This window comes from Ruditapes philippinarum, unplaced genomic scaffold, assembly GCF_026571515.1.
Source record: "Ruditapes philippinarum isolate M1 unplaced genomic scaffold, ASM2657151v2 ctg275_1_1_1_1, whole genome shotgun sequence".
Lineage (NCBI taxonomy): Eukaryota > Metazoa > Mollusca > Bivalvia > Venerida > Veneridae > Ruditapes > Ruditapes philippinarum.
The window spans coordinates 474,327-494,064 of NW_026852998.1; the positions used below are offsets into that span (position 1 = coordinate 474,327).

The 19,738-nt window shown below is 32.5% G+C and overlaps 1 protein-coding gene across 1 annotated transcript; it reads right to left on the reverse strand.

The window, feature by feature from the left end:
* Positions 1-233: 233 nt before the first annotated feature.
* Positions 234-6,170, reverse strand: LOC132730888 (uncharacterized). Its single transcript, XM_060716974.1, has 4 exons — positions 5,557-6,170; positions 4,011-4,086; positions 1,031-2,215; positions 234-742 (listed from the first exon to the last, which is right to left on the reverse strand). The coding sequence occupies exons 1-4, from the start codon at positions 5,569-5,571 to the stop codon at positions 291-293; spliced, it is 1,728 nt and encodes a 575-aa protein (XP_060572957.1). The 5' UTR covers positions 5,572-6,170; the 3' UTR covers positions 234-290.
* Positions 6,171-19,738: the final 13,568 nt, after the last annotated feature.

The following is a 19,738-nucleotide window of genomic DNA, read 5'->3' on the forward strand; positions in this document are numbered from 1 at the left end:
TAGTCATGTTTAAATGTACTATAGTATACTTTGTTTACGGCTTAAATAAAAGCCCTTTTACAACACAAACTTATCTTGAGTTGTTTATTGTTTTACAAGCTACGCAAACTCCTGAATCTATGTAACCGAACCACCTGCCACCAATAAATGGTGCAAGATTTTACAGGCGTCTTTATAACACACATTGAATATTAATTTCTTTAATAACTATGATAAGAAAGCTTGTAAATGTTTCAACATTTTATTGCACTTAAACTTCTAGGTTTTTTATAATTTACTTTAAAATATCGTTAAAATTGTGTAAAAGTATAAGATCTAGATTTAATGTCATTAACTAAAGGAGGTAATGACAGTTTAGTATTTCCTTTTGTAAAAGGAACACTATTTTCAGTCATTGATTTACTATTGTCCATGGCAACTTTTGTCTTCTGAAGACTCTTAAACGAGTCCTCAGTAGAAGTGTCTGAAAATAATTTTGGCACGTGCGTATAACCTCTCTGTAAACCTTTTATTGTTCTAGTTGGTACTGACTGAATATCTCTCGGCGGATCCGCATGAATCACATGGCTACGGGGACTGTAGTTTTGTGTAACGGATTTTCTGATTGGTTGCTGCGTTTCTGGTGGGCGTGGTGTTGTAATACTCGTGAAAGATCGCATGAGCTGAAGCTTTCTTTCGCTGAGAGTTGAGTTATATTCAGGAATACTGAAGTTCATTCCCAGACTATTTACTTGGTACAAAGCTGTAATAAAAATATCAATAAATGAGAAAGTAACATATGTACACCACTGACTTGATTGCACGAATAATTGTTTAGACTGACCATTACTAGTAGTGCAAGCACAACAAATTATGAATAAAACACATTTTAAAGACAGAAACAATTTTAAATAATGCATGTCCTGTTAAATATATTCAATAAACGAACTGTTAAACAACATTGAAAAAATCCATATTTTATGGCTGTAAATTTTACGAGGATTTAAGCCGAATGTTGAAGATTTAAAAATATCTCTTTAAATTAACTTACATTTCTTGATCTCTGTATGCAATCTATTTTTACACATATCATCTTTCTTCAATATCCATCCTTTTAGTCCTTTGAGAACAAGTTTTTGGCCTCCACTGTCTTCCGTAACTATTAATGCATTGTCTTTTGCCTTACACTGTAAGTGTATTTCTTTCTTTGGTTCATCTTTATCTCTCTTTATTCTCTTTTCTGGACTAAGGTCTTGTTCTGAGCGTTCTTTGAATTTACTTATGTATGTTTCTCTCGTGGAATTCGGTGGATCAGGGCGATCGTTCGTTGTCGACTTGGATTGCATAAGTGTTGTTCGTTCACGGCGCCATACTTTTGGAGCAACGCTAGCTGGTTTACATATATTTATATGATCTCTGGTAGTATCTGGATTTCGTTGATTTCTGCTCATTCTGGCTCGTTTACCAGAACGTTGAAACTTGTCGTAAAATTCATGTGGGTATACAATTTCTAATAGAAGTCTGTTGGCCTCAACAGACGCATACTTAGCCGTTGCTTCGGTGATTTCACAGACCATACACTTATCTGAACCATTCTTAAAGTCTTCAGTTCCATTGTGTGCTTGATTCATAGATAAATCTCGACCAGCAAGAATATGTTCACATTTAATATTTGGAAGTTTTGTCGTCACGTCTTCATGCACGTGGAGATCATTACCCATTTCATTACTATTATTGGAACATTTTTCCAAGTTTGATACATGTCGTTTACGCTCTTGTTTATCTTCTCGATCTAATTCTAATTTAGGAATTGAAACTTCATCTTCATTCTCACTCTTCATTATATTATTACTTTGACTACTACTACTGTTTCTTTCACTTGTACAGGATCTTTTACCGTTCTCCAATATTCCCGCATCATAGCTTGATTGTCTGCTTTTTGTGCTTAAACTCATTTTATCTTCTATATATTTTGGAAAAAGTTCCATTTCTGATTTACTTTCTATGTTATTTGAAAGAAACATTTCGATGGTTCCATTGCCACTGCTTGAGTACTTAATTCCGGATGTTTCTGGTTTATTTCCTTTGTATAAATTATCGTCACTTAGTTCCTTGAATTTATTCGAGTTGCGTTCGGAATTTCTTCTCTCCGTGACTTCTTTTATATTTGCTAATGAAGATTCATATGCACTAGATTTACGTTTCTGTTTAACTTGAGACACGATTACTTTTTCACCTGTAAATCAAGTAAAGTAACTATTAACTAAATTTTTCACTTGTAAAATTACAGCTATATAATAGGAGAAAGAGATCAAATGATAACCTTGACAATGACTGTGTTGTTAGATTATAATCAATATTATTTCTCAAATATTTACATGATATTAAGTCAATATATATTTTAGCTTCATTATAATATTTACAATTAACGCTCGGCGTGTAAATTGACTGAAACTAATATTTATACGAAAGTTCAAAAAGTCTATGCGTCACTTAAATCTTTCATGAACGTAAAAAGGCCGGTGTATTTTCTTTTAGCCAAACCATGTGAAATATCGAAAACTAAATACATAACGAAGTTTCGGTTGAAAAATCAAATGACTTGATTAAACATTGATTTAATCAAATGTTTAAATCTTTTAAAATACAGTAGACATTTCACGTTATAAAGGTATATATAAGTAAATACGCGGACATGTTTAAAGGTGATGTTAAACCCTTATAATTAATGGGTTTTTTTGTATGTCCCTTATAATTAATGCATTTTAATTTTTGAAGGAAATATTTTATTGTGTTACAAACGGTATCATTAGATTGTATAGGTCTATTTTAATATATTATGGACTTATGGACAAGAAGAAATATGTTTGTTTTTTTCCTTTCTTTAAAAAAAATAATCATACGTACTTTAAATGTTACATATAGCCTTAAATACTACACTTTTAAGAGAACATGATAAATTGTAATATAGTACGTTTATCCGTACGTAATAACAACAAAAGATGTTGTTAAACTATAGTAAGAAAATCATGCATTTTGATCGCGTTTAAAAAGATACCAAACTTATGTATCCAAATAATGAAATATTTCGAGTTGTTAAATTTACAAAAACCTCAACAGCGAATCGTTTTTCTATATATTTTAATTGGTTTTCATTTAATATAATATAATATTATCAAATCCATAAATAAAGTACATAAAACGTAAACTCAAGTAGTTCATATCGGTATCATCAGACAGAATTCTTCACAAATTAAATGAGTTTCAACGAATTGTTCAGTCTTAAATTATCGGAAATATTCTTCAAATTAATTTGAATAATACACAAAGATAGTAGTTAATGTTCATCTTTAATTAGAGCAGTGAATAAATATTAGAATGACAAACATATAATGATAATTCTCAAAGCTATCTAGGAGGACACAATCTATTTAGGAAAAATATATCTTGTTAAGGCATCATTTTCACATATACATAATAAAAAGTACCATGGAAATTGTCAAAACTTTAAACATATTTGCTGGAATATAAACTTGGAAATGTTTGCGGGTTAAAAATGGAATATACAGATTTTACACTAAAATTTTGATCGTTGGTAAAATTTGAAAAAATATGCTTTAACGTAACTGAGCATAACATCGACTTAAAATAGAAAATATGCCAAGCTATTGTTTAATTTGACGTATGACGCTTATTTGAACTGTTTGTACCGCCCTCAATTCCAGTCTTCCCACAATTAACAATTCCGTTGTCTTTATGTCTTTAAAGGAAACTTGGTCTTTATTAAAGTGGTACTCGAACCCATGAGGCAGGTATATCTTAACCACGTGACCACCCTCTCCACATTTCACCACATGACCATCCATCCCTCTCCATATTTAACCAAGTGACCACCCACCTCAATATTTAACCACATGACCACCCCTCTAAACATTTAGCCACGTAAACACCCCTCTCAACATTTAGCCACGTGATCACCCCTCTCAACATTTAGCCACGTGATCACCCCTCTCGAAATCAATGCTACATACCTTCTATCGGACAATCCAGTGATTGGCCGAGGTCTCCGTTCTGTAGGTACATGTGCCTGTTCAGTGAAAACTGAACCTGTCATATATATATAGACCATCAATCACATTATATCAAATATCTCTGAAGCAAGCTATTTATAAACATATAGTCTTAAAGCTGCACATTGTAAACAGATTAAAATCGTTGAGACAGAGTTAATTACACGTACATGTGTACAGTAAAACAGATTAAGCGCAAATGTAGTTATTAAACTAATGTAGAATAAAAATCAATTTACTGTTTTATGTATTATGTATTATTAGATTATATCTTTTATAGTTATGGCTCAGCTGCAATCTAACTTAAAAGAAGATATTATCTAAAGATACGTCGAATTGATAATACAAAAAAGCATTTAAACATCGTTTAAATATTACATGTATGGAAACATAGAACATCTGCTTGTACAAATAATAAACATGAATTACTTTTAGTGATATATCCTGATTTATCCAAAGTCATTTTCATTTTTACATGGAATTTTATCCTTCAAATATATTTTAATACTAAACCAACATTATGTGGCAGTGATAAATCGCCTTCTTTTCAATGCATGTAACAATATTTAATATAACCCCCACACATAAAATTAATTGAAAAATTGACGGATTTTATGAAAACTATCCGCTATTGTAATGTTTGATAAATGACACTACATTTATTGATGTAGGGTCCGGACAAAACATTTTAAATCTCATGGAATGCTATTACAATAAGTAGAAATCAATGAAAGCTTCTTATTTCACGTATAGTTTGTATTCCATTAGGTTTATTTTATTTATATCTACAATAGAGCAAACACAATTATTCCTAATTTTTGTAAACAGTTTATTGTATATTATCGTTTCTCTTATCTTCATACACGACCACCTTTGACTTTAGATTAAATAGTCATATAAAATAAAGTTCAAAATGTCCCTTAAAATATTTTATAGTTAACTTTGGAACATTGTTTTAAGTATTTCAAACTTAGATAATCTAATCTTGTTGTGTGATAACAGTTTATGTAAATAATGAATTACAGATTTATTTATTCGATCTGTATAGAGATGCAGTCAACGTTACGGCTGCACAATCATGTAAAACATAATGATAATTGAGCCGCGCCATGACAAAATCAACATTATGCGTTTGCGACCAGCATGGATCCAGACCAGCCTGCGCATCCGCGCAGTCTGATCAGGATCCATGCTGTTCGCTTACAAACCCTATAACAAGTAGAGAAACTGATAGCGAACAGCATGGATCCTGATCAGACTGCGCGGATGCGCAGGCTGGTCTGGATCCATGCTGGTCGCAAACCCATTATGTTGGTTTTGTCATGGCGCGGCTCATATGTGTTCATGCTTACGCAAATAAGCATAGCATACATGTTATCAAAGAAAAAAATCGTTTATCTACCATAATGTCTATATATCATGTCTATATAGATTTGATTGCATTACTAGATCTAATTATAAAAAGAATTGTAATAATTTATACCACAATGTTTGGTATAGAATTTACCTTATCATATGTCATACCGTCCTCCAAAGTTGGACTTTCTTGTCCTTGATTGAAGATTTTACATTATTTTGTCAATTATAACCATTAAAATAACATTAAAATGTCAATCACAAACGGAAACAGAACTGTACACACTATGGTTACGACGTAATTGACGTCACGGCGTCAGAATTATGTGTAATGTTCACGGTATACGTCGCTTTATCATAGAGCGATAATAATCCATTACACCTATCTCAGCATGTACATGAGGTTAATTTCCTTTTCAAACCTTCCTATATAAATGAAATTTAAATATATGTTTTCTCCATTGATATTACGACACGCGCCTTTCTCTCACTTGAATCGTTCTATTTTGATTCCATTATAACGCTTTCAATATGAAAACTGATCAATTTAAATTTCTTCATTTACTTCTGTATATCCGTTAATAAAGTTAAACTTCGATTTTCAACATTTTATTTTAACGACACTATTATATTGTCACATTTTATTTTTCAATTAATAAACTTGTCAAATATTTTTTTCTCTTTGCTTTTTCAATGTTATTAAATATTCAGATCTGTTATAAACCTGCAAAATTGACTTGTATTGTTTACTCAAGTTCGCTTTACTTATCGAATGAAACGTTTTTGTGGTATTAAGTGTCTATTTGAACATTTGATATAGCGTCCGTGGTAAAGTTACATACAGTCCTTCAAATGGAAATAAATCTTTTAAGACGGCTTCGTGACAGCACAATATTTCTTAACGGATTATTTTTGTTGAAATAATATAATAACGAAACAAGACTATTTCATTCATTCCATTCAATTTAGAAATGAAAGAGTATTATTTATTCGATTATGAAATAAAACATAACTTCTTTTAAATCATATCCCTTTATATAGCTGTTAAATAGCTAAGTAAGCTATCATATGTATATATAGTGTTAGGCAGTGTTATTGGTACCGGCCAAACGTATCACTTGGCAACAAGGACAGGGTCCGAGGCTACATGTGAAAATAAGTTCTTTTAGCTCAAACTCAGTTCTCATGTATTTGACTGGTCAAAATCTGGCACAAAATGTGTACTGACCAATTAAAATCCTGTCATTTGAGAGATTTTAATGATCTCCGAGAGCTATATTTGTTGAGAACAAAGAATAAAGCATTCGTCAACAACATGAATCGATTTTAAAAGACATGTTTCGCCTGGCACGAAGTTGGTTGAAATAAACAACATCGTCACAAAGAAAATGTTAACTTTCATCATCATCATCATCATCAGCATCACTATCATCATCGTCAACATAATCATCATCAACAACATCATTTCCATCATGGTGATTTTTCATATTTCTCAACCTCGTTCAGTTAATCTTACATTTTAAAAGATATAGATAAGAAAAACGTTTTTTATCACCATGATTAGAACAAGTTTTACTAGCTTGTTTATAGCCCATTCAATTCAATTCATTCAATTATTAATTAATCAAAACAGATTTTGCGTACTATAACTAATCCATTAAATGATAATTTGAACATTTTAATTCAGGACCCTCGCACTCTTTGTGTTCCTGTGTGAGAAAGAAAAGTGAACTAAAATAAAAGTTATATAATGTATTTGAAACGTTTCGTGTCAAAGGTTACTATCAACGTTCTAATAAAGGATATAAATAATCTGTCCACCACTTAAAACGCATTAGAATGGAGTTTTTCTTTAATCCCTTTTTAGCTATGATTATTATTTCATAATCATATTAGATTGTTTTCGACTTCTTGCAACAGTCAAATACGTCTAAAAACGAATACATTATAATTGATCATAATTCAACCAAAGGATATCGTCCTAGATTTTATGCTGTCCAAAGCATACAAACATCTGTAATAAATCCTTCTAAGATCTGAAATAAAGTAGGGCAAAAAAGCAACAACCAAAAAAGAAAAAAGGAAATAAACAAGAGCACTGCAAAGGCGCGGTTTATATGCATGTAAATAACCGAATGAAAATTTGTTTCAGAAATCAAAACTAATCTTTCAATTAGGGAAGTAACCAATTAAGGAAACGTGTCCAAAAGTGGTTTATATGACTTATCCTTATGATACTTAAATATTTACGGACCCACAGGTCGGGCCATTTTATATAAATGTACTAGTTTACATAAAGCAAGTGAGTCCTAGGGTACAAAATGTTTGACCTCAGGTTTACGATAAATATAAATTTAGGTTTGGCGGTCAAATACGCGAGTTAACGCGATGTCATGCGAACTTTGTTGTTTTGCCTTACCAATGTGCTTGTGTACTGATGACAATTTATATTCTTGTATGTTTGTCTTTCCTTACAAAAAGAAAACAATTAACAGACTAATTAAAACACAGACTGGGCTGTCAGGCCATATTTTATATTTGCTAGCCCAAGCCAGGATTAAAGGGGAGCGCGGTGGCCTTTAGATAAAGATGTCTGCCTCTCAACCTAGGTTTCGTAGGTTTAAGCACTTATAGGTTCACGACTATGATTCAAGATACCAGTACTTGCGAGCTCCAGGAAGCGAACTCTAGAATGTTTACAATAAGCTTAACGCTTTATCATAAAAGTGTTAAACAAAGCCAAATTTTACAAGTCCTCTGCCTGCTAATATTAACTTCAAGGAGTGTTTACCTGTTCTTGGTTTCACATCAAGTATGTTGTATACCTTTTCTACCAAATGCTGATTTTTATTATTTTTTTTTTTGGTGGCGGAGGTGGATATTGAACAAACATAGGGTGTTGACGTGGTGGGGACCGTTAATCAAAGCTGAAACAGATGATAAAACAAATGTAAGACTAACAATCTTTTACCAAAGATGAATTAAAAATATTATCACACATTGATCTTAAGTCAAAGAAAATTCCAAATGCTTTTATCAAAATTCTTAGAACAGGACAAGTGCTCATACATGTTAATCTGACAATCAGAAATATTACATATTCTGTAGCGGTATTCAAACCCAACAACTTAATGCAGGACAGTTTATATTGTTTGATTTATTATTAACTTTACTGTTATTCACATATTTGTAAAAGTTTGCAGTTTCCAAGAAAATTAGGGCACCCTAACAGATGTTACCCTTCATTTGAGACAGCTGTAAATGCATCTGCGTATATATTGTATAAATCCAATTTCAGATCAATATTTACAATATAAAACTTTGCAACAGCTTAAAATTAAACTTTGCAACAGCTTAAAATTAAAGTCTGCAAGAAAAACGTGTAAATTAAAAAAGCTCATTTTCTTGGGACCAAGTCATGTGTATATCTTATATAATCATATAGTTATTTGTAAATGGATGAACATTTCATTATACTCTATTTAAAACAGTTCAATCTCAAGACATCATGTTCGAAAAATGGTAATTAGTTCCTTTAAAAATATTAAAGAATTAGCCAATTCAATGTTTTACTGCAAATTATAATTATCAAAATATCATGTACATATTTACAAGATCTTGTTTATTGTGATGGTCTCAAATATCAATATGGGTCCTATAAATAAAAACTTGATATCTGAGAGACACGGATGACGCCGCTATATATATTAGGACATCAAATAATATAAAGGGTTGTTATGTCCAAGTACATTATATAAAGACTATCCATAAAGTTATATAAATTAATTGCCAATGCAAAAAAAATCTGGACAGCAATGGCAACAGAAAGTGACAACATGACTGTGGCAATAGCTCGCATTTATTTTCTGTGAAAATGTCAAGCTAAAAATGATGTGCATAATCTCCATACTGCCATCTATCTATTTTTCCATACTGCCATCTATCCATATTTCCATACTGCCATCTATCTATTTTTCCATACTGCCATCTATCCATATTCCCATACTGCCATCTATCCATATTCCCATACTGCCATCTATCCATATTTCCATACTGCCATCTATCCATATTTCCATACTGCCATCTATCCATATTCCCATACTGCCATCTATCCATATTCCCATACTGCCATCTATCCATATTCCCATACTGCCATCTATCCATATTCCCATACTGCCATCTATCCATATTCCCATACTGCCATCTATCCATATTCCCATACTGCCATCTATCCATATTTCCATACTGCCATCTATCCATATTTCTATATATACTGCCATCTATCCATATTCCATACTGCCATCTATCCATATTCCCATACTGCCATCTATCCATATTTCCATACTGCCATCTATCCATATTTCTATACTGCCATCTATCCATATTCCCATACTGCCATCTATCCATATTCCATACTGCCATCTATCCATATTCCCATACTGCCATCTATCCATATTTCCATACTGCCATCTATCCATATTTCTATACTGCCATCTATCCATATTCCCATACTGCCATCTATCCATATTCCCATACTGCCATCTATCCATATTCCCATACTGCCATCTATCCATATTCCATACTGCCATCTATCCATATTTCCATACTGCCATCTATCCATATTTATACTGCCATCTATATTTCCATACTGTCATCTATCCATATTCCCATACTGCCATCTATCCATATTCCCATACTGTCATCTATCCATATTCGCATACTGTCATCTATCCATATTCCCATACTGCCATCTATCCATATTTCCATACTGTCATCTATCCATATTCCCATACTGTCATCTATCCATATTCCCATACTGCCATCTATCCATATTTCTATACTGCCATCTATCCATATTCCCATACTGTCATCTATCCATATTCCCATACTGCCATCTATCCATATTCCCATACTGTCATCTATCCATATTCCCATACTGCCATCTATCCATATTTCTATACTGTCATCTATCCATATTCCCATACTGCCATCTATCCATATTCCCATACTGCCATCTATCCATATTTCTATACTGCCATCTATCCATATTTCTATACTGCCATCTATCCATATTTCTATACTGCCATCTATCCATATTCCCATACTGTCATCTATCCATATTCCATACTGCCATCTATCCATATTCCCATACTGCCATCTATCCATATTCCCATACTGCCATCTATCCATATTCCCATACTGCCATCTATCCATATTCCCATACTGCCATCTATCCATATTCCCATACTGCCATCTATCCATATTCCCATACTGCCATCTATCCATATTTCCATACTGCCATCTATCCATATTTCTATACTGCCATCTATCCATATTTCTATACTGCCATCTATCCATATTCCCATACTGCCATCTATCCATATTTCCATACTGTCATCTATCCATATTCCCATACTGCCATCTATCAATATTCCCATACTGCCATCTATCCATATTTCCATACTGCCATCTATCCATATTTCCATACTGCCATCTATCCATATTTCTATACTGCCATCTATCCATATTTCTATACTGCCATCTATCCATATTCCCATACTGCCATCTATCCATATTTCCATACTGCCATCTATCCATATTTCCATACTGCCATCTATCCATATTCCCATACTGCCATCTATCCATATTCCCATACTGCCATCTATCCATATTCCCATACTGTCATCTATCCATATTCCCATACTGCCATCTATCCATATTCCCATACTGCCATCTATCCATATTCCCATACTGCCATCTATCCATATTCCCATACTGCCATCTATCCATATTTCCATACTGCCATCTATCCATATTCCCATACTGCCATCTATCCATATTTCCAAACTGCCATCTATCCATATTCCCATACTGCCATCTATCCATATTTCTATACTGCCATCTATCCATATTTCCATACTGCCATCTATCCATATTTCAAGTTTCATAGTACATGTACTTTTTAGTTATCACGGAACACGTATTTGCGGACAGAAATACTAACTTACTGACAAACGGGCGGACGTGCCAACATTTGAGGCTTATGTGCTTTTTCTTCGATTCTTATGTGTCACTTTTCCCCATAAACCAGTAAAAATTACCACATAAATCGACTGTTTTATGGGATTTCCACCTTTTTATTTAACTACAATTACGGAAGGAATGAAGCTCATAGTCCATTGTAATTATTAGATCAAGGAACATTGAAATATTTCACACCAATGTACTGTTAAACCTTTTGCACAGGTTACTTTACCCATGCAAGGGGATGGGGTGTGAAATACTTACCAGGTTTATAGTGTGTACATGTACAAACATATAGTCCTAGATTTTTCCAAACTATCACAATGATTTCTGCATGATTCACAATTGCTTATTATCACAGTGAAATGCCAAATCTGAAAGTCTATACAATATGAATGTGTACGAGGGGTGTCCAAATTGTAATGCAATTCGATGCGTTTTGCGAGTAGGTATTTAAATAGCGCAAACCTGATTATCGCATTCCTTCAAACACGGATTTATATTACAATGTAATATAAATCCGTGCTTCAAAGTACTACTTTTGAACCAATTTTCAAATGCATTTTGATAGTCATTTTGTCCAAAAATGTAATTTTTCCAGCTTTAGAAAGTTACGTAGAATGACAGAATTGTGGCATGAAGCATTGTCGTGCAACAGCCGAATACCATACAGACCTGCCGCTGGCCTTCGTTTGTTGAAAGTTTTTCCTCAGTCTTGCCATTGACAGATTGCCCTTTTGATACAGCTTTTTGCACAGGGGGCCCACACAGTGTTTGGATGGTATATACTGCTTGATGGTGCCAGAAATATTACATATATCATTATCAGCATTTATAGCAGTTTTTGCTCAGCTTTTAAAGCAAACCCGTATTTCAGCACTTTTAACTGAGCATTGGACAGCCATTACATAAACATGAATCATCAAATCTTTTCATAAACATGGGTCAGTAAATGTTTTTATAAACACAGGTCATTAAATATTTACATGGGTAATAAAATGTAAGCTACAACAAATCTAGACTGACAATTTATTGGCAATCAAAGAATAAACAAATAATATTGTTTTTTTTCTTCATGAATTACACATTATCTACACTGGAAGAATTTCTACAATGATCAGCATTTGTTAATTATGAACATCACTTCCTCTCTTGAACTCAAATTTTGATCATAAATAATGAATGATAACCATCATTTAAATATACATACATTTTTATATCACTACATATATTACATCATTATTTTCATTACATCACATACATCATTATTTTCATTACATCACATATATTACATCATTATTTTCATTACATTACATTTATTACATCATTATTTTCATTACATTACATCACATATACATGTATTACATAATCACATTACATATTTATGGTAAATTAATTATATAATGTATAAATACTTTGGAAGGTGACTATTGAATTAGATATTTAAATGATTATTAAACCTTTAACATAATGTTTAACAAAGCTGTTTTCAATGAAGTTTAACACATATTTAAATGATAGGACTATATGGGAGACATACATGAATTGAAAACACCATAGTTACATAATTTTAGACATCCATTCTTTATTTAAGACACACAAAGTAACAAGCAATTATCATAGTATTGCAAGCAATCCATAAGTCCCCTACCGGTAAGAGCCCAAGCAACATTCTGAAGGGCCATTTGCCATTCACTTATGTTCCTATTTTAAGTAAATTTGTTGAAAAAGTTCTTTAAAAGTGATCACAGGAAACAGTTTTTATGTACAGACAGACGGACTGAAGGACACTCTAAAGTTATTTTTTAAACATCCCTGTTATCAAAATATATCATTTTTAAAATCCTATCATGATTGAAGAAGTTGGAGTAAAAATTACCAATTTCTCAAAAAAAAATCTAAGTTCAAAAGGGGCATAATTCTGGAAATAGTCTTGCTAGAGTACTGGACCATCACAAATGTTGAGTGATAATAAGAAACATTTATATGAAGTTTGAAGTAGATACATTCAGAAAAAAAAGTTATTAAAAAAAAAAAAAAAAACAATGTTTTTTCATGAAAATTTTAAGTTCAAGGGAGGTAATTCTGATAAATTTTGTGCTAGAGTTGTAAACCTTGTCACATATGATGTGGTTGATTACAAGCAACTTATATTTAAAGTTTGAAGAAAATACCTTAAGTAATAAAGAACTTATAGTGAAAAAACTTAAAAACTAGAATCAGAAATCTTGAAATTCAGTCTATTTGTTGCCATAGCAACCAGAATTTTCAACATAGGAAGATAAGAAAAGGATGTGCATAATTTCCATACTGCCATATACCCATATGTCAAGTTTCATAAACATATTTTCAGTACTTTTAGTGTTATCACTGGATCCAGGTTATGTGTAAAATTTGCCATATTTTCAGTCTATTTGTTGCCATAGCAACCAGAATTTTCAACATAGGAAGAAAAGAAAACGACGTGCATAATCTCCATACTGCCATCTATCCATATATCAAGTTTCATAAAAATATTTTCAGTACTTTTTGCGTTATTGCGGGATCCAGGTTATGTGTAAAATTTGCCATATTTTCAGTCTATTTGTTGCCATAGCAACCAGAATTTTCAACATAGGAAGAAAAGAAAAAGACGTGCATAATCTCCATACTGCCATCTATCCATATATCAAGTTTCATTAAAATATTTTCAGTAGTTTTTGTGTTATCGCGGGATCCAGTTTTGTGGACGGACGGACTACGGACGGACAGACGGACGGACGGACGGACAGACGGACGGAGGGTAAACCTAAAATCCCCTCCGGTAAACCGGTAGGGGACTAATAACTACTTCTAATTCTGCTAGGTTTGTCAAAAGGAAGGAAAACTTACTTCTTACATCACATTTGGAATGGAAAAATATTTGAAAGAAATCAGTTGATAAAACAATTGAAGAAAAAATTTTGTGAACGTGTTTGTCAAAGAAAATTTTCACAGCTCTTTTTCTTAAAGACAATTTATTCCTCAGAAATTAATTAAAAAATTACTTCTTTAAAAAGGGCACATGAGTTTTATAACATTTAAATAATGGTTTTAGAAATTGTTTGATGTTTTTCACATGAAGAATATATCGCTGAATGTTAAATTACTTGTCCTAAATTAGAAAAATATAAATAAAGAAGTATTTTGACTTCCATACAAAACACTAAATCCCCATATCTGTACAGACTCCCAAAAGAAGTAACAGCAGCAAAAGATATTTCCGGTAATTAGCAAACAAGTAATGTTTGGAAAAATGAAACAGGGCGCCCAAAATAAAAAGCTTTTGACAAATGAAAATAAAAGCATTTCTGGGGCATAATGGGCCTTTAAAGAAGCTGACAAAAATAGTTTTAACATATATAATGAAACAAAGCTCAATCCTAAAGAAATATTTCATCTAAAATTGAAAAATTTATAACTTTTTCAAATATCTTTACTGATTCAAATATTATTCTATTGACATAACAGCAACATATTTACATAGTACTATGAGCTTTAAACAAATGAGATGCGGTCAAATCTCCTAGTGAAAATATTTTAAGAAAACGCTGTTTGCTTTTAAAGGTGGTATGTAGTTTAAGAATTTTTACTAGATAAATACATGTACAATAGACTGTTAAACAATCTAGAAAGAAATACAGGCTGACACCTTGGGATGTAGCTGTTTGATATACAATGATTTATGTTAACACATGTGTAACTGTATATGTAACAGATTGTCTATGTAAAATGTACCTTCACCTGGTAAAAATAAATAAAATATTTAAACAATAATCTAGACAAAGCATGAAAACATAATAAATCTATGAATGTAAAATCAAACCAGTGAAGAAAACGATATATAAAATGCACTGTACACATAATAGCAGAAATAAATATGAACAAAATAATACTGAGAACAAACTGTCATTCTAACTACATTCATATAAAAGCTCTTATACAGATTTCACATGCTTGTATAATTTTGTCTGAGAATTTATCATCAAAACAGTCCTGTCAATTTTGTTTTTATATCAATGAAACCTTTCTGTAAAGTCTCAATTTAAGACATAGGAAAGTGCCTTTCGTGATGAAAACTGGTTAGTCGATACATTTCATTATGCACTGTAATTTGTCAAAAACAAATAATGATCAGACAGAAATAAAGAGTTTTTATTTAGTATGTCTTGTGCTAGATATAATCATAAGTTTTACATAAATTAATTTCTAGGAGTTTGGTTTCAAGTCACTATGGTGAAAAGGTCATATGCCACAATGACTTTTCCGGCTTTACTGATGGCGATGGTATCCATGGTAACCTTCTATCCATTTTTTTTAAGAACTAACATGACTATGGATATACCTAGCTGAAAGCAAGATAAGTGACTCTTACACTTGCTGAAAGTATCTTTGAACAGCTTCTTTTTTTAAAAACTTTGCAACACTTAACTAACATTCCCTGTGGTGAGTGTATATATGAATTTGCCTCGAATGAAAAAAAAAAGAAAGAAGAAAAGAAAAACTCACAAAAATACGTCAAAGCCTGCTAATATATACTTACACAAGACAGAATGTGACAGAAAATGTTTTGTGATAGTTAAATAAATAAAAAGAAACCCTAAAAGAACAGCAAAACTGAAAATGTTGCAAGCTGGGTTTGATTGCAGTGTAGGTTCAAGCTACCATCCATGCAAGTGTTTTGTTATATGAAAAATAAAAGTTATTATAAGTTATTATATTATCATCATCATTATTATTATTATAAACAAGAGGGCCATGATGGCCCTGAAGTCGCTCACCTGTATATAGCCCTCCTCCCCCCCCCCCCGGCAGAGCCGATTTTAACCCAAGGGCTTTTATTTGAACAAACTTGGTAGACACCCATAAGAAGATGTTTCATGCTAAACATCTAGGCTCTAGCTCATTGGGTTTCTTAAAAGAAGATTTTTTAAGTTTTTACTATACACATATAGTTAATAAATGACACCCCTGGGGCGGGGCCAGTTTTGACTCCAGGGCTTTTATTTGAACAAACTTTGTAGACACTTACTAGAAAATGTTTCATGCTTAATATCTAAACTCTAGCTATTTGGGTTTTTTCAAAGAAGATTTTTAAGTTTTTGCAATACACATATAAGGAAAATCAATGACCCCCAGGACGGGGCCAATTTTGACCCCAGGGCTCTTATTTGAACATACTTGGTAGACACCCATTAGAACATGTTTCATGCTAAATATCTTAGCTCTAGCTCTTTGAGTTCTTTAAAAGAAGATTTTTTAAGTTTTTACTATATGCATATAAGGAAAATCAATGACCCCCTGGGGCGGGGCCAATTTTGACCCCGGGGCTTTCATTTGAACAAACTTGGTAGACACTCATTAGAGGATGTTTCATGCTAAATATCTTAGCTCTAGCTCTTTGGGTTCTTTTAAAGAAGATTTTTTATGTTTTTACTATATGCATATAGGGAAAATCAATGACCCCCTGGGGCGGGGCCAATTTTGACCCCGGGGCTTTTATTTGAACAAACTTGGTAGACACTCACTAGAAGATGTTTCATGCAAAATATCTAAGCTCTAGCACATTGGGTTTCTTAAAGAAGATTTTTTAAGTTTTTACTATACACATATAGTTAATAAATGACACCCCTGGGGCGGGGCCAGTTTTGACCCCAGGGCTTTTATTTGAACAAACTTTGTAGACACTTATTAGAAGATGTTTCATGATTAATATTCAAACTCTAGCTATTTGGGTTTTTTCAAAGAAGATTTTTAAGTTTTTGCTATACACATATTAGGAAAATCAATGACCCCCGGGGAGGGGCCAATTTTGACCCCAGGGCTTTTATTTGAACAAACTTGGTAGACACCCATTAGAGCATGTTTCATGCTTAATATCTTAGCTCTAACTCTTTGAGTTCTTTAAAAGAAGATTTTTTAAGTTTTTACTATATGCATATAGGGAAAATCAATGACCCCCTGGGGCGGGGCCAATTTTGACCCCAGGGCTTTTATTTGAACAAACTTGGTAGACACTCATTAGAAGATGTTTCATGCTAAATATCTTAGCTCTAGCTCTTTGGGTTCTTTAAAAGAAGATTTTTTAAGTTTTTACTATATGCATATAGGGAAAATCAATGACCCCCTGGGGCGGGGTCAATTTTGACCCCAGGGCTTTTATTTGAACAAACTTGGTAGACACTCACTAGAAGATGTTTCATGCCAAATATCTAAGCTCTAGCTCTTACAGTTTTTTAAAAGAAGATATTTAAAGTTTTTTCTTTCGGTTGCCATGGCAACCAGAGTTCTGCATGGAATTAAATTCTTTGAACAATTTTTAAAGTTGACCACCAAAGGAACATTCCTGTGAAGTTTGGATGAAATTGGCTTAGTGGTTTATGAGGAGATGTCATTTAAAGTAAAAGTTTACGGACGGACGGACGCCGGACGGACGCCGGACGAAAAGCGATCACAAAAGCTCACCCTGTCACTTTGTGACAGGTGAGCTAAAAAAGAATTTAAATGTGACAATCATATTTTAAAAGAAAATTCTGCATTTTTCAAGTGTCTACAAGATTAGAGGCAACAAAAAATTCTCTTTACTTCCACAGATAAGCAATGAAGTCAGTTGATTACATATAAAAGATATTAATAAGTTAAACAGAACATAGTGTTTTATCTACTTTGTGACATAACAAAATTTACAACATACTTTGGCACTGCATTCAGAGCAACAATTATATACAGATTTTGAATGTTTGTGTATAAAAATATATCTAGCACTCAATAAGTATTTGAGACAAATGATTAAACTGTACCCATTAGCGTGAGACCATCTCCTCTTATTTATCTGTATCAGCCATCCCACTGTTTATATGAGCGGCATCACAACAAAACCAACATAGTGCGTTTGCGACCAGCATGGATCCAGACCAGCCTGCGCATCCGCGCAGTCTGATCAGTATCAATGCTGTTCACTTACCAACTCTATTTCAAGTAGAGAAACTGATAGCTAACAGCATGAATCCTGATCAGACTGCACGGATGCGCAGGCTGGTCTGGATCCATGCTGGTCGCCAACACACTATGTTGGTTTTGTCGTGACGCAGCTCATATACTTTTCTTTTTTATAAACAATCCCTTCTGATTTATATACTCCCCATTAGAATAAGTATATACCTGGGAGAAAAGGACAAAACAAAGTCAGATGAGAAGAGCTAAAAAAACAAACAAAAAAAAACAACAAAAAAACTTAAATTTAAAAAACAACTTTTTAACACTATCTTATCTTTCTGTCATTTTAATTTTGAAAACTATTCCAACTGTTTAGATAATTGAGCAGCCAACAGTTTCAATTTATTCTCAATTCCTGACAATATATGTTAAACATATTTACATATAGTGCTTCTAAATGCAGTAAAATATTGTCAAAATATGTATGAAAATTTAAACCAACTTTCTTTAATTACATGCTTTATAATGTAACTAATGAATTCTAGCAATTAAGGAAAAATACAATGAAAAATATTTTTTCATATCTCACTGCAAAACAATCAAATATATAATCAATTTGCAAGATATAACAGATAAAAATATATTTCATGTGTACACATAACCTTTTCAGTGAAAAAGAAATTTCATTTCATATTCACATTAAGTTAGCAAAAGTCTGAACTCATATTTATAAAACAGCAAACAATTAAAACTCTTTTTAACTAAAGAAAAACAGCAAAAAACATCATAATTCATATGAAATACGCCCCCTCCCCCAAAAAACACATATGAATTAAAAAACACCAAAAATATGCCTGACATATCCATTTATTAGACATAAATTTATAGATATTCTCTGAATGCAGTTTTTCAATAAAATTACCACATTGTCTATACCTCTTGAACTTTTGTCATTTGTGTTGTATGGAAAACCAATAAAATAGATGGTCCAGGTTATACTTTCTTTGGAATCTTTCAAATATTTCATTATATATTTTTTTCATAATGTAGGGGGGGGGGATAAAGAAAAGAGTCTGCTGATTTTTAAGTGAGTAACCAATACTGGGTTTCTTTCTTTCTGAGAAAAAAAATAACTGGGTTTCTTTCTTTCTTGAGAAAAAATTTCTGGTAAATCAAAACTGGTTATTTGAGCAGTCAAAAATGAAGGCAGATATAATAAAACCCTGTACTTCAACTTTCAGATATAATTGGAGAGGGTTTCACTTTACAAAAAACAATACTCTTTTTTCCCATGACACATTCAAAGTATTGGTTACTCTCTTAATTGAATGTTCTCTTTATTTTAACTCATTTAA